General features: G+C 37.5%; 1 protein-coding gene across 2 annotated transcripts; it reads left to right on the top strand.

Annotated features, from left to right (window-relative positions):
• Positions 1–755: 755 nt before the first annotated feature.
• On the top strand, positions 756–21,808 carry LOC133665446 (Golgi reassembly-stacking protein 2-like). Of its 2 annotated transcripts, none has more exons than XM_062070741.1 (10): positions 756–986; positions 4,500–4,580; positions 4,651–4,854; positions 4,925–5,011; positions 5,090–5,220; positions 10,122–10,254; positions 10,328–10,451; positions 13,492–13,593; positions 21,067–21,192; positions 21,266–21,808. In XM_062070741.1, exons 1-10 carry the CDS (start codon positions 924–926, stop codon positions 21,457–21,459), a joined length of 1,245 nt encoding a protein of 414 aa, XP_061926725.1. In that variant the 5' UTR covers positions 756–923; the 3' UTR covers positions 21,460–21,808. The 2 variants fall into 2 exon arrangements, with proteins under 2 accessions (XP_061926725.1, XP_061926726.1); XM_062070742.1 differs by having other exon boundaries at positions 761–830.
• The last annotated feature ends 5,224 nt before the right edge of the window (positions 21,809–27,032 follow it).

Genomic DNA, 27,032 nt, shown 5'->3' with positions numbered 1-27,032 from the left:
ACCCTCAGGTTTCTGGCAAGGCCGCTCTACCCACTACGCCAAGCCGCCCCTTACATATATATATATATATATATATATATATATATATATATATATATATATATATATATATATATATATATATATATATATATATATATATATATATATATGTGTGTGTGTGTATGTGAATGTGTGTGTGTATGTATATGTGTATGTATGCATGTATATATGTATGAAAATATATATATTTTTAATTTATTTATTATTATTTTCCTTCTGATTATTATTATTATTATTAATGTATTATTTCTTTTTTGTTTATTCAATTGATGTATTTGTAGATATTACTTTGTTTTTTTTGCTGTTTCTTTTTTTTGGGGGGGTGGTGGGTGGTATGGTTGGGATATAAACAAAAAATATTTTGACATTTAGGGCAGACAACAGATATATGATGTATGTGAATATTATGTAATGGATAGGAATGTCTGATGCTGGATGTCAATAAAAAAAATGAAAAGAAAAAAAAAAGAATAATAAAACACGCCAAAACATGTGTCCTTTATCATAGCTACACGTATGACAAAAAAAGCGCGTGAAAATCAGTGGTATTCAGTGAGGTAAGATGAATTAGATGCGCTGACAGTCCATCGCTCCTGCCAAATGAATTGCACTGAGTGGAGCGGATCACCACTCCAAGATGGCGGCCCCGCGTCTCGTCGGCGCCAGTAGGCAGTAGCGCGTCTACTTATGAATCTGTCTGTGGGTGTGGAAACAAGGGGTCCCTCCACTTCCTGCCACGTAACGGCGCATGCGCAGCAGATGACCACTCATTTGACGACGTGTACCCGGTGAGTACAAGTAGTACGGGTACTTCAGCGCTCCCTGGAACCAGCCCGCCGTAAAACCTTTAAAAACAAAAAACCCTTAAAGACAGCTATAGAATGGGAGGCGCACAGAGCGTGGAGATACCGGGAGGCGGCTCAGAGGGCTACCACGTCCTCCGGGTGAGTTTTCCATGCGTCCGTACCCGGCTCTTAGCTGTTAGCTTAGCATTGCTAATTCCCCCCCACAACACTGTGTTGACGATGGGGGCTGTGACGTCACGGCGGTCCTTATGTGCCAAACAACTGATTAGGTTGTTTTAATTTGTGACATTTGCATCTGGTAAAATGCGACTAAGTTACTAAAATGCTGCATGTAACTTAGCTAGGCTGAGTGGCACCTCCCAGTTTTAGCTCAGCATGTGTTTAGCCGCATTACGTTAACATTGTAAATAGTTGCTTATAAATGTCCACATTATTAAGATAATTGGCGGGTTTTTTAATGCTAGGTTAGCATCAGTCGCGTAATGCTAACATGCTAACGGGTTTGGACGTACTGACACCAACATTTTAGCATAATATCACTACTAATTAAGTATGTACAGTCGTGGTCAAATGTTGACATACACTTGTAAAGTACTTAATGTCATGGCTGTCTTGAGTTTCCAATAATTCCTACAACTCTTATTTTTTTGTGATATAGAGTGATTGGGGGCAGCACGGTGGCACAGGGGTTAGTACATGTGCCTCACAAAACGAAGGTCATGAGTAGTCCTGAGTTCAATCCCGGGTGTGGAGTTTGCATGTTCTCCCCGTCTGTGACTGCGTGGGTTCCCTCCGGGTACTCCGGCTTCCTCCTACTGCCGAAAACATGCAACTGAGGATAGGTTGATTGGCAACACTAAATTGGCCCTAGTGTGTGAATGGGAATGTTGTCTGTCTATCTGTGTTGGCCCTGCGATGAGGTGGCGACTTGTCCAGGGTGTACCTCGCCTTCCGCCCGAATGCAGCTGAGATAGGCTCCATCGACCCCAAAAGGGACAAGCGGTAGAAGATTGATGGATGGATGGATGTCCCTTGGCAAGTTTCACTGCAATAAGGCGCTTTTGGTAGCCATCCACAAGCTTCTGCTTGAATGTTTGACCACTCCTCTTGACAAAATTGGTGCAGTTCAGCTAAATGTGTTGGTTTTCTGACATGGACTTGTTTCCTCAGCATTGTCCACACGTTTAAGTCAGGACTTTGGCAAGGCCATTCTAAAACCTTCATTCTATCCTGATGGAGCCATTCCTTTACCACTTTTGACGTCTGTTTGGGGTCATTGTCCTGTTGGAACACCCAACTGCGCCCAAGACCCAACCTCCGGGCTGATGATTTTAGGTTGTCCTGAAGAATTTGGAGGTAATCCTCCTTTTTCATTGTCCCGTTTACTCTCTGTAAAGCACCAGTTCCATTGGCAGGAAAACAGGCCCAGAGCATAATACTACCACCACCATGCTTGACGGTAGGATTGGTGTTCCTGGGATTGAAGACCTTTTCTCCTCCAAACATATTGCTGGGTATCTTGGCAAAGCAGCTCAATTTTTGTTTCATCTGACATCACATGGACAAAGATAAGACCTCCTGGAGGACAGTTCTGTGGTCAGATGAAACGAAAATTGAGCTGTTGGACCACAATACCCAGCAATATTGGCGAAGTTGGTAGAGTGGCTGTGCCAGCAATCGGAGGGTTGCTGGTTACTGGGGTTCAATCCCCACCTTCTACCATCCTAGTCACGTCCGTTGTGTCCTTGGGCAAGACACTTCACCCTTGCCCCTGATGGCTGCTGGTTAGCGCCTTGCATGGCCATCAGTGTGTGAATGTGTGTGTGAATGTGGAAATACTGTCAAAGCGCTTTGAGTACCTTGAAGGTACAAAAGCGCTATACAAGTATAACCCCTTTATCATTTATTTATATGTTCGGAGGAGAAAAGGTGAGGCCTTTAATCCCAGGAACACCATTCCTACCGTCAAGCATGGTGTGGTGGTAGCATTATGCTCTGGGCCTGTTTTGCTGCCAATGGAACTGGTGCTTTACAGAGAGTAAACGGGACAATGAAAAAGGAGGATTACCTCCAAATTCTTCAGGACAACCTAAGATCATCAGCCCGGAGGTTGGGTCTTGGGCGCAGTTGGGTGTCCCAACAGGACAATGACCCCAAACACATGTCAAAAGTGGTAAAGGAATGGCTAAATCAGGCTAGAATGAAGGTTTTAGAATGGCCTTCCCAAAGTCCTGACTTAAACGTGTGGACAATGCTGAAGAAACAAGTCCATGTCAGAAAACCAACAAATTTAGCTGAACTGCACCAATTTTGTCAAGAGGAGTGGTCAAAAATTCAACCGGAAGCTTGTGGATGGCTACCAAAAGCGCCTTATTGCAGTGAAACTTGCCAAGGGACTTGTAAGCAAATATTAACATTGCTGTATGTATACTTTTGACCCAGCACATTTGCTCACATGTTCAGTAGACCCATAATAAATTCATAAAAGAACCAAACTTCATAAATGTTTTTTGTGACCAACAAGTATGTGCTCCAATCACTCTATCACAAACAAATAAGAGTTGTAGAAATGATTGCAAACTCAAGACAGCCATGACATTATGTTCTTTACAAGTGTATGTAAACTTTTGACCACAACTGTATGTGTGTAAAATGTTAAAGATTAGTTGACTGGCATGACTCGAAGGGTTAACAGACAGGTCCTGTAAAGACGATTCCAGTGTTATAAGTATAATTTTCCTGTGATAAATATTAAGAAAGTTATAGATCATTAAAACTGGTAGGTCTGACTATGGTAGTCGTAATGCGTCGACAATCCATCAAGCCGTACGGCTTTGTAGCTTATGAAAGTCGCACTAAAACATTTTGACATATTTTTGGGCGTTGTGTTTAATGTTCTATATTCTCAATGAAACATCAAAGTTTTGGGCTTGCTTGCTTACGAGTACTTGCTAGCGTCATTTATGGAGCAAGGGGCGTCACCCTGCAGTCAACACATATCTCTTATGTGTGACTGCTCACACTTATCATTACATCTTTTACCCAATAAAATTGCTTTGAGGACGTTAAGCACAACCAGTATTAGGTGCACCAAGTTATAAGGCAGACTGTTAATTTTTGAGAAAATAAAGTTATTTTAAGTGGGCCTTATAGTCCGATAAAACTGTACTTCCCCATTATAAGATTTGGACAAACTTGATTGATTCCAAAGAGAAATCGTTTATCACAATAGCTACGCTGCAGGAAGAAAACAGTAAAAAAAAAACACAAAAAAAAACGCTCTCAAAAGCATTCAAAAAGAGGAAACATTCAAATGGAATAAACAATACCAACTATGCAAAAGAGATATAATATAAAAATAATACAATAGAATGGATAGACCATAGAATAAAATTAATTAAAAGGGTTCACAAATAGACAAGGAATGAATAGGTATGAAAAGTAAATACTGTCAATTTACTTTATAAATTAAGTAAGGAGAGATGACATTGAGCAAATATAATAATAATAATAAAAAACAATGTCTGTTACAGAAAGGTGAGATTTTGTACAGCTGGATGGAGTGGAATTAATTCCTGTTATGTTCGCTGTGGGCGTGGGAGAATGAACTCCGCTGCCCCTCTATTGTCTTATGATGGATTGTCTCTGCAGGTTCAGGAGAACTCGCCTGGCCACCGAGCAGGACTGGAACCTTTCTTTGATTTCATCGTCTCCATCAACAACACCCGATTGGTAAGGCAGCAGTTAATCATGTGAACACAAACATACTCCCTGATGTTTCCTCTTCTTCACCTCCCTGCAGAACAAGGACAACGACACCTTGAAGGACCTGCTCAAAGCCAGCGTAGAGAAACCGGTCAAGATGCTGGTTTACTCCTCAAAGACCCTGGAGCTGCGGGAGTCCACCGTCACGCCCAGCAACCTGTGGGGGGGCCAGGGTCTGCTCGGGGTTTCAATTCGCTTCTGCAGTTTTGAGGGAGCCAATGAGAATGTTTGGCATGTTCTGGTACGTAAACCGCGCCGTCACGGCCGTTGTGTTCACATGGCTCAGCGCTCACTCGCTTTACGCCCCACAGGAGGTGGAGCCCAATTCCCCCGCAGCCCTTGCCGGTTTACGGCCACACACCGACTACATTATCGGAGCTGACACTGTAATGAACGAGGTGGGCTACCATAAGACGTTATGGTCACGTGTGTGTTCTTAACCTGGTGACCGTGATGGCGTCTTCTTCCCCGTGCAGTCTGAGGACTTGTTCTCTCTGATAGAGAGCCATGAAGGAAAGGGCCTGAAGCTTTACGTGTACAACACCGACACCGACAACTGCAGAGAAGTGGTCATCACGCCCAATGGTGCCTGGGGAGGAGAGGGGAGGTAATACACTTTATGTCCTCCATGCATTTCCTACTGCTAAGTGCGGAAGGTAACTACACTCTTGACCAGGCCTGGGCAATTCTTTTGACTCGGGCCAAATTTAGAGAAAAAAATGTGTCTGTGGGCCGGTATTTCTATTTTTAGGAAAACTAATACAAAACCTCACACTAAAGTCTGATTGAATGCTAAACATGTTATGACAGACCGCCTTAAAAACGGAATGGAATTTTAATTTTTTCTATGAACGATAAAACCCTGAATATTGAGAACATATGAACGTCACACCCCCTCTCAATCGACATATTTTACAATCAAGCCAAATGCAACAAAAATGCAACAAACACAGCGAAATATAAACGTGAAGGGTAAAAAAACAAAATCCGGCTGATGGGACAACTTTGACAAGCAAGGCTTTTTGCTTTGTTTTAAGAAAGGTGCGGCATCATCCCATGTTTCCAACTCTTATTTACAAAGTACAGAGAAGATCAACCTAGATAAACATTTTGAACCTAAAAGAGATCATCTTATTCATCTCATATGTCAATCAAAACTTATTCTATTTATAGAACGGTAGTATTTATTATCCATTGATTTAAATGGTGTTACAAATAGAGAGCAAGAAGTAAACACATGTTCGTAATTGCTATGAAGTGGAAAGTGGGTGGGATTAAATAAGCTCTGCTTCTTCTCGCTCCTTTTAGAAGAAGTTGTAATCAAAAATTTGAAATATGTATAAGTATGCATGTTTGTTGTGTTGGTTTCACAGTAGCACAAGCTCATATCCGTGCTTTAGGCACTTAAATAACATTCATAATGTTTCCTGGGCTTGTGCAATGGTGGGCTGATTATAGAGATAATGTACATGTCAATGTACATCTAGTATATCACAATAGACATTATCATATCCATAGAGGCGTAGTAATACCACCATGTCATCTGCGGCTGCTTTGCTGAGCTTCTGATTGGACAAAATGTGCATAACAGGGAAGAAATCAGTCTGTTCTCAACTTTAATGCAGTTAACAAACTTGAAACTCTGCTGGAACCTAACCTCCGTGCGAGTTAATACGTCTGTTTACAGCTTATGTTGTTAATTAAAGTGGGTTTTTCAAACAGTCACGCCAAACATTTGGTCCAATTTGTATTTAGTAGTTTGGGAATTAGGACCTGGAGACAAATCAAGATGCTACTTTGGGCTACGTTTATAGTCATTGAATTAAAGCAGCAGTAAAGAACAATTGGCTTTTTTTGCTCCAGGGCCTCGCTCACAGTTGTAAAGTGTAAGTTAAATACAAACCGCTGATAAAAAATGTGTGTCTTAAAGGGGAACTGCGCTTTTGTTGCCTATCATTCACAATCCTTATGTAAGACAAGCACACATGTTTTTCTTTTTTTAATGCATTCTGACTCTGCTCGAGCAAGAGTCAGCTAACAACGGGAGATGATTGGATTCGCTCTATTCCGCCTGTAAAGCGCTCTTAAAACATCCATGAATGTTTTACTGTTTATACACGCTGTAAGTACATGTGTAATGTAACAGATACAATCATAACATGTAATATTTAAAACAATTTTTGTCATTTTAAGCAAACTGCGGCACATTTGTTTCAGAGACACATCACGTTTGCCATTTCCTTCAACGACGACACCACTACTAATCATACTTCATGAGAGACAAAGACTACTTTGGGACAAATGATGATCCAGAGCCTTATATCTTTGAGTCTAAATTTAAGGAGGATCATCTACAAGTTTTAGAAGCTGTGTGATAAGCAGATCCCACAACTAGCAGTATTGGCAAGTACTAGACAAGCACCCCCCGCGACCCCGAAAGGGACAAGCGGTAGAAAATGGATGGATAGACAAGAAATACTACGAATTACGAGCATAATAAAACAATCGCTTACTGTACAATGTCTGCTCTCACTTACATGTGGATTGGTGGTATTTTTACACCTTCCCGTTTAGATGACGAATTAATCATAATCCTGACACAGGTTAAAAAAAAAATCCAAACAAGCATCTTTTCATGTCTTTCTTGCAATCTCCGGGTATAAGTTGAATGTCAAAGTTGACCAACTTCTCGGTTTATGGCCACAACCAAAGTGACAGGCATGATTTATAATCTACAATTAACTTTCACCAACTCAGAGGCGATGCTGTAGCTCACCTGCGCTGTATGTCAATAGCTGCATAGGCTCGTTAGCTAACTATGATCAAGGCGCTGCTTTAAAGTAGTTTTTCAGCATTAGCGCTTATATTAACAATTCTTATATATATGTATGTACAGTATGTACAGTACAGGCCAAAAGTTTGGACACACCTTCTCATTTCAATGCGTTTTCTTTATTTTCATGACTACAGTATTTACATTGTAGATTGTCACTGAAGGCATCAAAACTATGACACCTGTGAAGTGAAAACCATTTCAGGTGACTACCTCTTGAAGCTCATCGAGAGAATGCCAAGAGTGTGCCTAACAGTAATCAGAGCAAAGGGTGGCTATTTTGAAGAAACTAGAATATAAAAACATGTTTTCAGTTATTTCACCTTTTTTCGTTAAGTACATACAGTAACTCCACATGTGTTCATTCATAGTTTTGATGCCTTCAGTTACAATCTACAATGTAAATAGTCATGAAAATAAAGAAAATGCATTGAAAAGAAGGTGTGTCCGAACTTATGGCCAGTACTGTATTTAAAAATTGTTATACCTATCTATTTATCTATCAGGCATGTGATTTTTCCGCCTATAGTCGGAAATCCATCTTTTTTATCTCTGTAAAAAATATAACAAATATTTTCCGTTTTTCTTTGTTTTTTCGGACCTACAATGTGTGTTAAAATCTTGATCCGTCTCTTTGCCTTACCTTCCAACATCTACGGTTTTCCCGTAATGAGTACGGTTTTTGATAATCCAGTGGTAAAAACTACCGGTACTGGTTTCCATTAAAAATGATTAACTTAAAAATCGAAGCTACGTAGCGAAGCAACTCCACGGGCAGGGGACAAACTATACGAGAAACATCAATGATGATTGGTTGGTTTGCGTATAAGAAAATCCATGATTGGTTGGTTGGTTTACTACGATGAGTCACGATTGGTTAAGATTAGGGCAAAACATTAGGGACAGGCCAATCAGAGGCAAGATAGGATGGGTCATGGAACCAGGAAGGGAAATCACAAAAGACATCCCAAAGAGAAGAGGGAATATTCAAACGGGCGATTTATATATTCAAAAGGGACAAGCGGTAGAAAATGGATGCATGGATAGTGGAAGATGGCAGAGGGATTCTCTTCTTTATACTTTTCTTTTAGCGACGTAGACCACGTCCAGGAAACCCACAATGCGTCTACTTGGCCACATTTGGACAAATGTGTGCGTCTGGATAAAACATTAATTTGAGTTGTTTACCATGTAAGCCCAAAACAAAACTGCTCTCGACATGGAAGACGTGGAATACACATTTAAAACACACATATGATGACTTTTGCTACAGTTTAGCTTGTCTAAATGCTACATTTCAGTTTCATTGGTGTTTTAGAACAAGACAGCAGCTGACATTTTGTTTATTTCTACTGTTTATAATTTGACGTTGAATTATTTTGAAACATAAACATGACTGCAAGATATTTATTTCATGCTATAAATCACAAATGGCTATTCAGATAAAGGAAGTTAGCTCATAGAATAAACATTGTTTGTACTCTTAATGATTTTTTGCATTTGGAGCAGTTAGAAGTGGAGAGGGAGTCGAAGAGACATAAATTGGCTATAAAATCCAAGGCAGAGTCCACTAAAACAGAAACAAAAAGGAAAATGCAAGCTGCTCAGAAACTTGCCAGGAAGGCTCATGTCAGAGCCATCCAAGCAAAAAATGCCAAAGTAATGTGTGAATGAAGCAAGGTAATGTGTAAATAACTAGATGAACCATCTGTGGCTGTGAAGTGAACACTAGTAAGGTTGTAAATACTGTATAGAGTAGGCTAACCCATGTGGTTCCTGTGGATGTGAACACAAATTGTAATTACTGTAGTGGCTAGATAACATAGTGACTGAAACAGACAGTGATTCATTTGGATGAATAGGTTATTTGTCAACTCTGTTGATCATTTTTTAATTTTTTAAACTCTCTGAAGTTTAAATTGTGCTTTTTTATGCTAATTTTTGCATGTTCTATTGCTGAAAAGCCATGAGCTGGGGGGCAGTCTTTTTCATTAAGTTCAAATCACATGCCTGATATATAATTATACTTGGTTAATATTCAGGTAACAAAATGTGAATGGAGTATTGTTGGCTGTTTTTGGATATTTTGTAGAGGATTTAATGGGCACAATAGATTACTCTCTTTAGCTGCATTGTTAGCCACCTCGTACTTGCCGAATATTACGAATTATAATTTCTAAAACAAGAAAAACAAGTGTTCTTGCCTCACATAGACATTGTGGATGATAGGCAACAAAAAGTGCAGTTCCCCTTTTAAGAGAGAAAAACCTGGTCAGAGGCCAACAAATGCAATACTTAAACACCAACCAAATGAGTGATAGTGATGATTACATATTTGTGTACTACACTAACTAGTGGGAAGGTGTACAAAAAGGTTCCAAGTCTTTTACATTTTAACTCTAGCATTAGTGCTCATACAACATGGCTGGTTCAACACCAAAAAAGTAGGTGATCCTAAGCCACTTATTACAAGCCAGTTTACTACTGTCAACATTATTTGAAGCTGTTACTTCATGATAAGGCGCCCAAATAACAAAATACCTAAGAGATTATGCAGTGAGGTCAAAATAAGCTATTTCTTGTCGCATTTTTCTTCTAAATCATGTCAGGGTCATTTCAAACTCGGCTAATCTCAAAACGTACACATTTGACTCACTATCCTCCCCCTGTCGCAGCCTGGGATGCGGGATTGGCTATGGATACCTGCACAGGATCCCCACCCGACCCTTTGAGGAGGGCAAGAAGATCAGCTTCCCCGGGAGCGCTTCTGGCGAGCCTGTCAGTCCTTTGAAGGACGGCTTCACCGAGGTTTCACATCTTAACACTAACTACTGTTGGCTGCTCGCATGGATTAAATGTAATACTTTTTAAACGTGTCCAGGTCCAGCTGTCGGCCGTGACCCCGCCTCACGTCGCATCCACGCTCCCCGCTGGCCTTGAAGATTCGTTGTCGAGCCTGTCAATCAGCACGGCCCCGCCCACCATGCCCAGTGAGCTGCAGACCGGTAAGTCCTCCCCATTTCCCCTTGTTAAAGCACATATTGCACGTTCTTATGGAAAATGCCTTCAATTTCAAAAGTGCTTACATTTTGGAATATCAAAAAAGTACCCTATTATCTTTAAAAAATACATATAGAATAGTCCAGTCAAGTAAAATAGGAGTCTAAACTTTTTACAGCAATTAATTGAAGGATACGCTTTCATGCAATTTGTATATTAAAGATACTAAAAACAATAAAACGTAGATCAATTAATATATGATAAACTATCTGAACAAAACGTCCACATCTTAGCTTTGTGTTATAGCCAACAAAGCAAATTGGTGTAACATCTTATCCAGGGGTCTTTAACAGGGGGTCTGCAGAGGTACTACATGGGGGTTGTGAAGTTTTTAGTTCATGAGACCAGTGTTTTCCAACCACTGTGCTAGTGTGCCACGGGAGATTATCTAATTGTATCTATTTGGGTTACAAATATTTTTTGCAAACCAGTAATTATAGTCTGCAAATGATGTGTTGTTGTTGAGTGTCGGTGCTGTATAGAGCTCGGCAAAGTAACCGTGTAATACTCTTCCATATCAGTAGGTGGCAGCCTGTAGCTAATTGCTTTGTAGATGTCGGAAACAGTGGGAGGCAGTGTGCAGGTAAAAAGGTGTCTAATGCTTAAACCAAAAATAAACAAAAGGTGAGTGCCCCTAAGAAAAGGCATTAAAAATTAGGGAAGGCTATGCAGAACCAAACTAAAACTGAACTGGCTACAAAGTAAACAAAAACAGAATGCTGGACGACAGCAAATACTTACTGTGGAGCAAAGACGGCGTCCACAAAGTACATCCGAACATGACATGACAATCAACAATGTCCCCACGAAGGAGGATAAAAACAACTAAAATATTCTTGATTGCTAAAACAAAGTAGATGCAGGAAATATCACTCAAAGGAAGACATGAAACTGCTACAGGAAAATATCAAAAAAGGAGAAAAAGACACCAAAATAGGAGCGCAAGACAAGAACTTAAACACTACACACAGGAAAACACAAAACAACTCAAAATAAGACACAGCGTGATGTGACATGTCGTGACAGTACACCTACTTTGAGACAAGAGCTATATTGATGCATGGTTGGTTATGGTTTAAATTCATATCCAACAATTGTGACAACGACTTTTTACTGTCAACTGAGTTTCGTTTTTTAAAGATTTCTGCTGGTGGTGTGCCTCCGCATTTTTTCAACGCAAAAAATGTGCCTTGGCTCAGAAAAGGTTGAAAAACACTGCATTGGACTTTATTTTAATATATTTTTTGTCCTTTAAATGTGCTAGTTTGATGCTATTATACATTGGCTTTGCTATTGACGTGATTTTAAAAAAAATTGTATTTGTTAATAAAAACTACAACTAAGATGCACGTTGCAATCAAACAGCTGGTGTGTAATAATCAAAATACTCACAGAATAACAGTTTTTAAGGCACAACCAAAAAGACAACACACCATAAACTAAACACTGCTGCCATCTAATGTCTTGGTCTTGCAACTGTGGGCTCCCCTTATGTGGGCTCTGTACCGCGGATGTCGTTGTGGCTTGTGCAGCCCTTTGAGACACTTGTGATTTAGGGCTATATAAATAAACATTGATTGATTGATTGATTGAAATGTAATTGCAACTCAGTGTCATACTTGTAAATGAGACTCAGAAGTATAGTATAACAACTGGACAGCAGTCATCATAATCAGCTCATTCTTAAAGGGGAACTGCATTTTTTGGGGAATTTTGCGTATCGTTCACAATCATTATGTAAAGTAAGGTAACGTAACGTGCAACCTAAGGCACCGCTGGATCTTACATGAATCAGTGCCCGGTAGTACCGGCTGGTTTTGGTCGGTGCCAAAAAAAAAAGTACCAGATCCGGTGCCCATCCCTTTTGACAAAGCATGATCGTAGTGTAAGACAGTTTTATTTTGTAAATGTAGTTTAACCGGGTGTCTAAAATTGCGCTTTTATTTTGAAGCAGATTAGTTTGAGATAGTGTCTTGACATGTTTTAATGTCGGATCGACTGTTTGCAATAAAATTAAAAAAGTCTCCTTTCGACTTCCTGCCTACCGTCTTTCATTTTTGTTGCGCTTTTATGTCTACATACTAAATCAGTCACAGTAACAATCTAAATGTTGTAAATGTTTCAAAAATGTTTGAAAAGGTAGCACATCCCAAAATTAAGACTAGTAGGACAAAATACTCACATTTCACTTGATTTATTGCTCACATCAAAAAAGAGGAACGCTTACGCGTTTCGGCACGTGGCCTTCGTCAGACGAAGGCCACGTGCCGAAACGCGTAAGCGTTCCTCTTTTTTGATGTGAGCAATAAATCAAGTGAAATGTGAGTATTTTGTCCTACTAGTCTTAATTTTGGGATGTGCTACCTTTTCAAACATTTTTGAAACATTTACTGGATTACTTTTTTTGGGTTTGGCACTCCATCTTGAATCACATTGAGAAGCGCAATCTCCTTTTTGAACCAATCTAAATGTTGTGTTATCACTGCACTTTAATCGTAAACTGAACATGGAAGTGAAGCACCACCCACCTTAGAATGAGCGCACAGCAGGCGTTTGTTGCAGCGAAAAAGAGTCCTTTCTTGTCGGGAGAACAACTCTCCATGGCTTTGAACCTGATATTTCCATAAGGTAGACTTTCTTTTGTCCATTTCTGCTCACTTGTGGCTCATGAATAACAAGTGAACTGCAGCCAAGTTCCCCCTGCTACGGCACGGGCCGAGGGTCAAAAAGGAAGTGTTTGCTTTAATTGCCCGTTTAAAAAAATGTGCGCCATTATTGACATGTATAGTTAACGCGTTATCGTGTTAAATTTGACAGCCCTAATTAAAACCATCACAGATGTCATCACAAGCATTGATGATGATTTACAACCAGTTCAAGTCTATTTGGACCAAACTAACACATGTTTGATTCCATCTTTCAATTTTGTGGTTATACAGTATAATTTACTGCGACTAATCCATTGTGTCATTTCTACCTCGCCAGGTTTGCCCACAGTCCCTCTGCTCCCCTCCTCCTCCAGTGCTTCCCTTAGCCCCCTCGCTCCCCTCAACCCCGCCGGCTTCAACCCCGCCACCACGCTACCAGGTGGGCCATCTTACTTTTGCTTTGTCCCGCACATAATGACTGATATGAATATGACCAGTAGAATATCACATATTTAGTAAACAATATTCTGCATAGGCTGAGCTTGGGCTGGGCGATAAAACTGTCGCAAAATATCCTCTAGTTGTTTATGATACCATTTCAACTTGGTTGTCTTGCAACTTTGTAGGAACTTGTGTCAGGGCGATATGACAGAAAACTATCACGATTCAAGTGTTTCATATCGGTCGATATTGATCATTATTGATATTTTTATGACTTATAAAAAATATGGACCAGGTGAAAAATATATTAAATGTAAACATTTTTATTTCAAATGTAATCTCCCTCTGATTATAATAATTTCAGCTATCGAGGCAGAATGAAAAGGAAATGTCATAACAAGCATTGACAACACTCTTTCTAAAATCACATTGAACACTTAACAATAACCTCTTAAAATGAAGGTGCAAAAATAACAAAATATGTAAGAAATTATTAATGAAGTTAACAAAATATGAAAAATTATTAATGAAGTGTAACAAAACAAAATATGTAATAAATGATTAATAAAGTGTAACAAAACAAAATATGTAATAAATGATTAATAAAGTGTAACAAAATATGTAAGAAATTATTAATGAAGTGTAACAAAATGTGTAAGAAATTATTAATGAAGTCTAACAAAATATGTAATGTAATAAATGATTAATAAAGTGTAGCAAAACAAAATATGTATTAAATGATTAATAAAGTGTAACAAAATATGTAAGAAATGATTAATGAAGTGTAACAAAATAAGTAAGAAATTATTAATAAAGTGTAACAAAATATGTAAGAAATGATTAATAAAGTATAACAAAATATGTAAGAAATTATTAATAAAGTGTAACAAAATAACGTGTAAGAAATTATTAATGAAGTGTAACAAAATATGTAAGAAATTATTAATAAAGGATGACAAACTATGTAAGAAATTATTAATAAAGTGTAACAAAATATGTAAGAAATTATTAATAAAGTGTAAAAAAAAATAACAATATGTAAGAAATGATTAATGAAGTGTAACAATATATGTAAGAAATGATTAATGAAGTGGGACAAAATATGTAAGAAATGATTAATGAAATTTAACAAAATATGTAAGAAATTATTAATTAAGTGTAACAAAATATGTAAGAAATTATTAAAGTGTAACAAAATGTGTAAGAAATTGTTAATGAAGTGTAACAAAATATGTAAGAAATTATTAATAAAGTGTAACAAAAATGTAAGAAATGATTAATAAAGTGTAACAAAAATGTAAGAAATGATTAATAAAGTGTAACAAAATATGTAAGAAATTATTAATGTGTAACAAAATATGTAAGAAATGATTAAAGTGTAACAAAATATGTAAGAAATGATTAATGAAGTATAACAAAAGTGTGAAAATGTTAACAGAGAAAAAATAACTTTTTTTGCAGGTTTACTGGCAGGAAGTCAAAAATGTATAATATTTAATTTGGTCCGTTATTTTTATGTAAGTATGGAAAGGAATTGATGTTATGCAGTAATTATTTAATTTAATTGTATTCAATTTAATTTTTTTGCAGGTTTACTGGCAGGAAGTCAAAAATGTATAATATTTAATTTGGTCCGTTATTTTTATGTAAGTATGGAAAGGAATTGATGTTATGCAGTAATTATTTAATTTTATTTTATTTTATTTTATTTTTTTACAGGTTTACTGGCAGGAAGTCAAAAATGTATAATATTTAATTTGGTCCGTTATTTTTATGTAAGTATGGAAAGGAATTGATGTTATGCAGTAATTATTTAATTATTGGACCATATTATTATTTTAAAGTAACACATTTGTTATATTCTGTTATTTTATTTTAATTATAGTCCTGCACTTTAGTTTCTACCTGTTTTACGTACATCCGAATACGGAACAGACGAGGGTTGGAAAAAAAAACCGTGACTTTTCCTGTTTTATCCACAATTTCTTCATTTTTACTTTATTTCTCACTCCATGCAAAGAATCAACCGCCAGACAGCAAGATGGCGCAGCCAAACATGGTAGTTGATACTGTTACCTGATTGGCTGTTAGCGTGTCACTCCCACTGATCAGCCTTTGTTCTTACAACCAACCTTGCTATTGCAAATTCTGGGTTCTTCCGACAAAGAAGAAAAAAGTGTCAAACACATTTGTATTGATATGGATTATGTGTCTAACGCGATATATATTGATATGGTTTTACTACCCTTCCTGGAAAACAGCTGACACACTTTGGCCTTTTTTCCCCCACTGCACCGGCACATTTCAAAGTTCACACAGGCCCCCAACATAGCTGTCCAAGGCCATGCCCGTAACTCTGGTGTTTTGTTCTCTTTGAAACGGTTAAATAGTTGCTTTTGTCTAAATATGCACTCACGTTATTTACCTGTATCGTGTTCAACCCCTGACAGAAACATTTTAAATCATGTCACTTATTAACAATGTAACATCCAAGCACGACCAAAAATAGTGATTTAATTTATATTGGGAAATGTAGCTTCTTATTACATAAACATAAGATCAACAAATTAGTAGCTTTGCATTTGAGTCATTAAAGAAAAATCCCCGCAAGGACTGCACTTTTTGGGGAATTTTGCCTGTCGTTCACAATCATTATGAAAGACATGACGACAGATGTTTTTATTTTAATGCGTTCTAAATATGAAATAAACGTAAATAAAAGTCCGCTTCAAGGCGAGCCAATGGGAGCTCCACTATTCCGTCGATAAAATCCGATAAATAACCATTCAAAAAGCGCCAAAAATACTCAAGTTATATTTTGTGTCTTGAATATAAACCAAGTATCAGTGATATTGTTATTATAAACGCTAAGGCATGCAAACTATTTATAGCGACGCCGTGATCACTACCAGGTGTGCCTATGATTACATTAGGGCTGCAACAACTAATCGATTATAAAAATAGTTGGCGATTAATTTAGTCATCGATTCGTTGGATCTATGCTATGCGCATGCGCAGAGGCAATTTTTTATTTTTATTTTTTATATATTTTTTATAAACCTTTATTTATAAACTGCAACATGTACAAACAGCTGAGAAACAATAATCAAAATAAGTATGGCGCCAGTATGCTGGTTTTTTTTTTCAATAAAATACTGGAAAGGATAGAAATGTAGTTTGTCTCTTTTATCCCGATTATTAATTGATTAATCGAAGTAATCGACAGATTAATTGATTATCAAATTAATCGTTAATTGCAGCCCTAGATTACATCATCCAGTGGTCTGCTGCTTCCTCGCTTCCCTGCTCCCTGTAAGTTTATTGTAGATCATAAATCATGCCTCTCACCTGGAAAGTAGATGGCTGAGAATGTAATCTGACAATTTGGGACACTTTGATACACTTTTGACAGCCGTTTCAGACCTGTAACTGGCGTGGAAGACACAAAAAGCGCGCGCCCCCACCACGTTTTTTCGCAAGGATTATGAGACATTTTTTTATCTATATGGGAATATATGAACATCCCAGCAGTCGGCTTCCTAATGACAGCAGACACTGTACAGTAAGTGATTGTTTTATTATGTTTGTTGGCTCTCATGAAGTCTGCAGCGAGTAATAATCAGTGAAGAGGAAAAAAAAGGAAATGTGATGCGTTTTTGAAAATAAATGCGCCGCGAATGCTTAAAATTATCAAAATATGTAAGAATGTAATGTTATCATAAATGTGCTTGTTACTACATTACATATTTACTAGTTAGAATAATACATCATGTTGGATATAGAGAACATACACATCCTTTATTTATTGAATCAAAGCTACTGAAATTCCACGACATAATGAATTTGCAAACAGCTAAAATGATACACAAAGCAAACTATAACCTGCTACCCAAGAATGTACAACAATTCTTCTCAAAAAAGAGGAGAAATATAATCTTAGAGAAAAATGTAATTTAAAACATTTGTACGCACGTACAACACTTAAGACCTTCAGTATATCAGTATGTGGAATGGATTAAGCAAAGCAATCAAACAATGTACTAATATGATCCACTTCAAGAAACTCTTCAAACTTAAAGTGTTTACAAAGTACAAAGAAGAAGAACCATGATAAACATTCTGAATTTATTCATCCATCCATTCATTCATTATCAAAATAATCTCACTTATCTCATCATATGAAATATAACTTACTTCACCAATTAGTATTTGTTTATTTATTTTTATTGTGATTACTTATGGAGTATATTGTGAATAATTTGAGAACAGGAAGTGAACAAAAGTTTTAGCAACTGTTATGTAAAAGAAAAGGGGTAGGATTAAATAAGCTCTACTCCTTTTCGAACATGTTGAAAAGAGAAACTGGAAATTGTGATGTATCATGTTGTATGCGTGCATGTTCCAAATAAACTCAAACTCAACTCAACTACTTACATCATGTATAAAACAACCTTAATGGAGGTGTTTGGATAGTTTTAAGGGCTCTATATGCAGAATTGAATGGCTCCATTGTAAGCGGACTATTGACCACATTTATTTTATATTTAGAATGCATTTTTTTTACATCCATCCTTCGTCATGTTTCATGATTGTGAACAGTAGGCAAAATTCCAAAAAAAAGTGCAGTTCCTCTTTAAATGTTACAAAAAAAAGAAATTTTATTGAGTCATTAAAAAAAGTCCCCGTAAGGAAAAGCTACTTTATTGCAACTATACTAGCAGTGATGTCACGAGTCAATACAACACATTTCTTCTAAAATCCAGAGGTCAGTGCAGTGGCACCCACATAGCACAAGGGGGCGCTAAATCCCCACACAAATCATCTATAGGTTGTATTCCATCACGTGACTTGTGAACCGACCTAGACTTAATCAAAAAAGATTTGTGGAGTGATATCAAGGATTATACGTCGGTCGCATTGCCAGGGTTATCGAACTATTGAGCTCCAGACATCATTCTACACGACAAAACCGATGAAAACTTGAAAAAACACGGAAGTCTGCAACTTCTTTGTGTGAGACCGGGTCAAGGACATTGGCATCAAGACTCTCCTGGATAAATATGTATCGTTTTTGCTCGTGGAAAGGTTGTTTTTCATGGTTTAACTTGCTTTGTTGTTTGAGTTTATTTGGAACATGCAAGCATACAACATGATACATCACAACTTCCAGAGCTTATTTAATCCTACCCCTTTTCCTTTACATGGCAGTTGCTAAAACTTTTGTTCACTTCCTGTTCTCAATTTATTCTCAATAACTAATAATACAAATAAATCAATAATAATTGGTGAAGTAAGTTATATTTCATATGGTGAGATGAGTAAGATTATTTAGAATGGATGGATGGATGAGATCAATTCAGAATGTTTATCATGGTTCTAATCCTTTGTACTTTGTAAACACTTTAAGTTTGAAGAGTTTCTTGAAGTGGATCATATTAGTACATTGTTTGATTGCTTTGCTTAATCCATTCCATCATTTAATTCCTCATACTGAAGGTCTTAAGTGTTGTACGTGCGTACAAATCTTTTAAATTACATTTCTCTCTTAAGGTTATATTTCTCCTCTTTTGTTGTGAAGAATTGTTGTACATTCTTGGGTTGTTGTTGTTGTTGCATGCGCCTTTTAGGAGTAGCGTGTTTTTTAATCAATTTACAAACATTTACAAAACAAGCAGCTATGCCACAGCTAAGCACACAATAGCACACAAGCTTCATGTAAATAGAACATAAGCACATGTGACGATACAAACAAGTATCGAATATTATAGTTATGTTATTTGCATGTACAAAGTCTCCGAGGCAGAAGCGTATTTGAAAGTATCCAGTAACAAACGTGTCGGCATCATTGAACTTATTGAGTCACGATCTTAATTCAATTAATTATTGTTGTACTCTCTTGGGTTGTTGTTGCACACACCGTTTAGGAGTAGCGTGTTTTTTCCCCCCCGTTTTTTATCAATTTACAAACATTTACAAAACAAGCAACTACACCACAGCTAAGCACACAATAGCACACAAGCTTCATGTAAATAGAACATGTGACGATACAAACAAGTATCGAATATTATAGTTATGTTATTTGCATGTACAAAGTCTCCGAGGCAGAAGCGTATTTGAAAGTATCCAGTAACAAACGTGTCAGCATCATTCAACTTATTGAGTCACGATCTTAATTCAATTAATTATTGTTGTACTCTCTTGGGTTGTTGTTGCACACACCGTTTAGGAGTAGCGTGTTTTCCCCCCCGTTTTTGATCAATTTACAAACATTTACAAAACAAGCAGCTACGCCACAGCTAAGCACACAAGCTTCATGTAAATAGAACATAAGCACATGTGACGATACAAACAAGTATCGAATATTATAGTTATGTTATTTGCATGTACAAAGTCTCCGAGGCAGAAGCGTATTTGAAAGTATCCAGTAACAAACGTGTCCGCATCATTGAACTTATTGAGTCACAATCTTAATTCAATTAATTATTATTGTAGTCTCTTGGGTTGTTGTTGCACACACCGTTTAGTAGTAGCGTGTGCCACCCCCCCCCACCCACCCCCGTTTTTTATCAGTTTACAAACATTTACAAAAAAAGCAGCTACGCCACAGCTAAGCACACAAGCTTCATGTAAATAGAACATAAGCACATGTGACGATACAAACAAGTATCGAATATTATAGTTATGTTATTTGCATGTACAAAGTCTCCGAGGCAGAAGCGTATTTGAAAGTATCCAGTAACAAACGTGTCCGCATCATTCAACTTATTGAGTCACGATCTTCCATCCATCCATTGTCTACCGCTTGTCCCTTTTGGGGTCGCTGTAATTCAATGAATTATTGTGTCGCCAAAACACAAATTCATACTTTACTAACAGAGACAGGCTAACCTCCGAGGACAAAGCTACGAACAATAGGAGACCGCCGCTCCCAGTCTGTGGAAGGCTCTCCCTGACCACCTGAGGGCACCACAGACTGTTTATGCTTTTAAAAAAGGCTTAAAAACCCTTCTTTTTAAAAAAAAAAAAAACAACCCTTTTTTTTTAGATATATGCATACTAGTTCTAGCTGTTAGGCTGTTCTAGTTTTTATTTCGGCATAGCTCGGTTGGTAGAGTGGCCGTGCCAGCAACTTGAGGGTTCCAGGTTCGATTCCCGCTTCTGCCATCCTAGTCACTGCCGTTGTGTCCGTGGGCAAGACACTTTACCCACCCTCACTGGTTTAAATGTAACTTAGATATTGGGTTTCACTATGTAAAAGCGCTTTGAGTCACTAGAGAAAAGCGCTATATAAATATAATTCACTTCAATTCACACACTTCATTTATTTTTATTATCTTATCTTTTTCTTTTTCTAATACACTGTAGCACTTTGAGGTTGTTTACTCAATGTAAAGTGCTTTTTACAAATAAAATCTAAATGATTATTACTACTACAAAAGTCTAAATTTTGTGATTTTGATGTTTCTTTCAGGGTTGATGTCCCTCCCAGGTGGTCTACCTCCGCTACCAAACCTTGCCAATCTGAACCTGCAGCTCCCGGACCTCAGCGCCCTCTCACTAGCAGCGAGCAGCAGCTTAGCGGCGCCCGGGATCTCGGGTACGTCCCGAGAAGACGTGCCGTAGTGAGAAGTGTCGTGTGACCAATGTGACCTTGCTGTGTGTCCCGTCAGTTCCTCCTCTGATCAACCTGCCGGGCCTCGCCACCCTGCCGCCTCTGCCCGCCATGCTGACCCCCCTCCTGCCTCAGGGCGTGGCCCCCATCGTCCCCGCCGGCCCCCTGGCCTCGGTCACGGTGACGCCCGCCACAGAGTCCGCCGCCACGGAACTGCCGCCTCCCACGGAAACGCCGCTCACGTCTTCGTAACTCGGGAATGTATATCTCGCTAGACACACGCGCGGTTTCTCTTTCCTCTCCTCTCGGTTCTATTTATTTGGCTACGGAGGCGGCAGGTTGTACCCGGTCGACAAATTCTTCTTCTGCGCTGATTTCAGTCGGCCATTGACTTTCCCCGCTGCCGTTAAATGTTCAAACGTAATTGACTGAATCGTTCACAGTTGCATTTTTATATTTTAACAAAGCCGGGTGACGAGTAGGCGATCTCTCGGTTCATTCAACTCCTTCCTTCCTTCCCGACGACTCTTATTTTGTAAATAATGTCACTGCAAGGCTCTGTGTGCCTTCACCGATTGTTCGGAATAAAGTACCAGTCAAAGTTCTTCTCAATTCTTTCCAGGAGGAAGAAAACTCCCCCACCGCGATTGTAAAATAGTGTAATTTCTCTCTAAAAATGTTATAAGTACACCTCTGCACAACATTCTATCCCTAGAAATGTAGATTAACTTGCAACAAAGAATAACTTTAACATATTTTTTTTAGTCTGTGACAGAAAAGATTTCAAGTGCAACAATTTGCCTGAAATTAAAAATATACATCTAAATAAACTAAGAGCATTTTCTGACCGACTCGAACCATTTGATTCTGGTAATTTTAATAAACTAAAAAAATAATACATTCAAATTGATCAGCAAAATATATAAAACACTTTTAACCTACAAAACAAAAATTAATTGATTGGCCCCCATTTGTCGCGTTTACCTGACACGTGAAACGTGACACATTTTGGGGCGGAGGAGTATATTGTTGAATATCCTAAAGGGGGAAGTGCACTTTTTGGGGGGAATTTTGCCTATTGTTCACAATCATTACGAAAGACATGACTGGTGTGTATATTTTTTAATGCATGCTAACTCGTAAATAAGTCATTTGAAGGTCCTTTATTCCGCCTATAAAACCAATAAAACATCCAAAAAGCTCTATTTACATTTTGTGACTTGAATATTAACCAAGTATTAGTCATATTGTTTTAAGCGCTGGTGTGCCAATGTTGACATAATCATCTGCTTTGTTTCCTTGCTCGTCAAACTTGATTGTAGATCATAAATCATGCTTCTCACCTGGATAGTAGAAGGCTGAGGACGTATTACTACAAGTTGGTGCACTTTGACAGCCAATTTACACCCGGAAATGGCGAGAACACGAAAAAAAGCGCTTGGTTCCACCCCCCTTTTCTTCATCTAAATAGGAATATATGACCATCCCAGGAGTCGGCATCCCAATGACAGCAGACATTGCACAGTAAGTGATCTTTTATTATGTTTGTTGGCTCTCGTAAAGTCCGAAGTGAGTAATAATCAGTGATGTTGAAATTATTGCTTAAAATGAGTGAAATACGTAAATGTTATAAATGTGCCTATTACTACATTACATGTATACTTACAGCATGTATATAAAACCCTAATGGATGTTTTAAGGGCAGAATAGAGCGGCTGCTATAGGCTCCATTGTAAGCAGACTTTTGATCGCATTCATTTAATATTTACAATACAAAAAATAAACATCTGTCATGTCTTTCATAACGATTGTGAACGATAGGCAAAATCCCCCCCCAAAAAGTTCCCCTTTAAAATGTGGTTAGTGGACATTCCAACTTTGACCACAGCGTCAGTCGTCATGTAGAGTGCACTTTCCATCATTTTCAGCAGACTGCGTTGCAAAAACATTAACCTCCTCTCACGCGAGATCCACCCAGGAATGGGGCCCACGTAATTTTTCCTTAAATCAAAATGAAGTCATGACTAAATGCTACAAAGAGATAGTTTTGTGGTGCGCATTCTTTAAAGTATGATACTGATAAAGCATGTCAGCCCCCGCACTATTTGAGAAGAACTGGGCTAGGACCAGTTGCTCCCAAGTTTTGGACAGAACTCCTGAATCGTGCTTCCTTAGTAGCACATCATCTTTTTGGTACCTTGATTGTAGAAAATACATGTCAAGCCTTCCATTACTGCCATGTATTACATTATTTACATTACATTACTGCCATGTATTACATTATTTACATTACTGCCATGTATTACATTACATTACTGCCCATGTATTACATTATTTACATTACTGCCATGTATTACATTATTTACATTACATTACTGCCATGTATTACATTATTTACATTACTGCCATGTATTACATTATTTACATTACATTACTGCCATGTATTACATTATTTACATTACTGCCATGTATTACATTATTTACATTACTGCCATGTATTACATTATTTACATTACATTACTGCCATGTATTACATTACATTACTGCCATGTATTACATTACATTACTGCCATGTATTACATTATTTACATTACATTACTGCCATGTATTACATTATTTACATTACATTACTGCCATGTATTACATTATTTACATTACATTACTGCCATGTATTACATTATTTACATTACTGCCATGTATTACATTACATTACTGCTATGTATTACATTATTTACATTACATTACTGCCATGTATTACATTACATTACTGCCATGTATTACATTATTTACATTACATTACTGCCATGTATTACATTACATTTACTGCCATGTATTACATTATTTACATTACATTACTGCCATGTATTACATTATTTACATTACATTACTGCCATGTATTACATTACATTACTGCCATGTATTACATTATTTACATTACATTACTGCCATGTATTACATTACTTGCATTACATTACTGCCATGTATTACATTACTTGCATTACACTACATTACTGCCATGTATTACATTACATTACTACCATGTATTACATTATTTACATTACATTACTGCCATGTATTACATTACTTGCATTACACTACATTACTGCCATGTATTACATTACATTACTGCCATGTATTACATTATTTACATTACATTACTGCCATGTATTACATTATTTACATTACATTAACTGCCATGTATTACATTACTTGCATTACATTACTGCCATGTATTACATTATTTACATTACATTACTGCCATGTATTACATTACTTTTTTTACGTTACATTACTGCCATGTATTACATTACTTTTATTACATTACTGCCATGTATTACATTACTTTTATTACATTACATTACTGCCATGTATTACATTACTTGCATTACATTACTGCCATGTATTACATTACTTTTATTACGTTACATTACTGCCATGTATTACATTACTTTTATTACATTACTGCCATGTATTACATTACTTTTATTACATTACTACCATGTATTACATTACTGCCATGTATTACATTACTTGCATTACATTACTGCCATGTATTACATTACTTTTATTACATTACATTACTGCCATGTATTACATTACTTGCATTACATTACTGCCATGTATTACATTACATTACTGCCATGTATTACATTACTTTTATTACATTACTGCCATGTATTACATTACTTTTATTACATTACTACCATGTATTACATTACTGCCATGTATTACATTACTGCCATGTATTACATTACTTTTATTACACTACATACTGCCATGTATTACATTACTTGACCCCATTTCTTACTGGGATTGTCCCAAAACTGCTACATGTTGCACTTTGGTGTTTTGATACACAGTATAGACGAAAAGTTTGGGCACCTTCTCATTCCAATGCGTGTTCTTTATTTCATGACTATTTACATTGTAGATTGTCACTGAAGGCATCAAAACTATGAATGAACACATGAGGAGTTATGTACTTAACAAAAAAAACAGGTGTAATAACTGAAAATATGTTTTAATATTCTAGTTTCTTCAAAATAGCCACTCTTTGCTCTGATTACTGCTTTTGCACACTCTTGGCATTCTCTAGATGAGCTTCAAGAGAAATGGTTTTCACTTCAAAAGGTCTGCTTGAAGCTCATGCAGAGAATGCCAGGAGTGTGCAAAGCAGTAATCAAGTATGCACAGTGAATGCAATAAACACAATTTACACGTGTTTTTATGAAGTGATTGAGGCATCCTGGGAAAAAGAAATTGGGCGTTTACTTTCTTACCCGTGCGATCCACTCCAGCCACCTTGACCAGCAGAAAATCTGCTTTATGGCGATTCCTGCATTTGCAGTTTAGGATTGTTCTCATAACTTGCGCACAACTTTCAAATAGCAGTAGACATACCTTTATGTGAGGTGGAGACTTATAGGGGCCACACTCCTGGAAAGCTTCACCATTAGTCTTGTATATTATAGAGAACCAGTGTCCTCTACAGAAGACATTTAATTGTCTATTTTGTGTTTGGAGTTACTCTGTGCTGTTTTTAAAGGTCTGATTTTTTGAGCCGAACTCGCAAAGCCGCCAGTCGATTAGCACAAAGGGAGAAAAAGAGAGGACCTAAGATGGAACCTTGAGGAACACCAGTGGTATAACTACTGACTGCATTTGAGGTAAGCAAGCTACAGCTACACCTTAGTTACATAAATCACATTATGAGAAATAGCTTCCTAAAAGGAGAGGACTTAAAGCTGTGCCTTGAGGAACACCTCAGTTATGTAAAGGACTAGTTTGGACCCTAATGTTCTATGTTTGTTAGCAGGGTTAAAATGTCAAAGCAAAGATCTGCCCATGTGTTAGTGGTCCAGGTTTACTGTATAGAACAGGAGCTGAAGGATTTGAGTATGTTTAATACTAACTACATATATTTCTAGCATACTCATACACTTAATACAATGAGTACAGTACATCATCAGGTATTTTATAAGCCGCAGGGTTCAAAGCGTAGGGGGAAAAAAAGGTAGCGCCTTGTAGTCCGGAATGTACGCTTGTGTCAGTGGGCCACACAGGAACAACAGCAGGAAGGTAGACATTGAAGGCAATCTTTTATTGCATTTGAATGGCATGACCCCCGTCCCGCTAGTCTGGTCCGACATGTTGCTGTACGACACACCATCACGGTCATGACACGAGGATCCAGCTTTTCTTTCTTCTCACCTCCCGAAAGGCTCAAAATGACAAAAAGGAGGAGATTGAGTGGCAGGAGTTTTGCTTCTGCGTGTGCACCTTTTCCTTCCTACAATTATACAAGACTACGTTTACACTGCAGGCCCAAAACTGATTTATTTATCACTGCAAGTAAAATGTGAGTATCACTCCAGTGTAAACACAATGTGGCCCCGACGTCACTTGCATGTACACTTCTATTAAGTTAGACAAAAGGAAGTTGATTCTACTACAAAATAAAATAAAAGTCGTTAAAAATAAGTGTTTTTTTAGGTGAAAGTAAATAAAAGTAAATGTATAGACCAAAAGTTTGGACACACCTTCTCATTCAATGTGTTTTTCTTTATTTTCATGACTAATTTACATTGTAGATTGTCACTGAAGGCATCGAAACTATGAATGAACACATGTGGAGTGTGTGAAATAACTGAAAACATGTTTTATATTCTACTTTCTTCAAAATAGCCACCCTTTGCACACTCTTGGCATTCTCCCCATGAGCTTCGAGCACACCCGTGAAGTGAAAACCTCTTGAAGCTCATGGAGAGAATGCCAAGAGTGTGCAAAGGGTGGCTATTTTGAAGAACGTAGAATATAAAACATGT

Source organism: Entelurus aequoreus, linkage group LG14 (genome assembly GCF_033978785.1).
Source record: "Entelurus aequoreus isolate RoL-2023_Sb linkage group LG14, RoL_Eaeq_v1.1, whole genome shotgun sequence".
Classification (NCBI taxonomy): Eukaryota; Metazoa; Chordata; class Actinopteri; order Syngnathiformes; family Syngnathidae; genus Entelurus; species Entelurus aequoreus.
This window is presented reverse-complemented; position numbering and strand designations above follow the sequence as displayed.

Coding starts and splice junctions, on each gene's coding strand:
- LOC133665446 (XM_062070741.1), top strand. CDS start 924: ATGGGAGGCGCACAGAGCGTGGAGATACCGGGAGGCGGCTCAGAGGGC. Junction 4,581..4,650: donor CCATCAACAACACCCGATTG/GTAAGGCAGCAG, acceptor ACCTCCCTGCAG/AACAAGGACAACGACACCTT. Junction 21,193..21,265: donor AGCGGCGCCCGGGATCTCGG/GTACGTCCCGAG, acceptor GTGTCCCGTCAG/TTCCTCCTCTGATCAACCTG.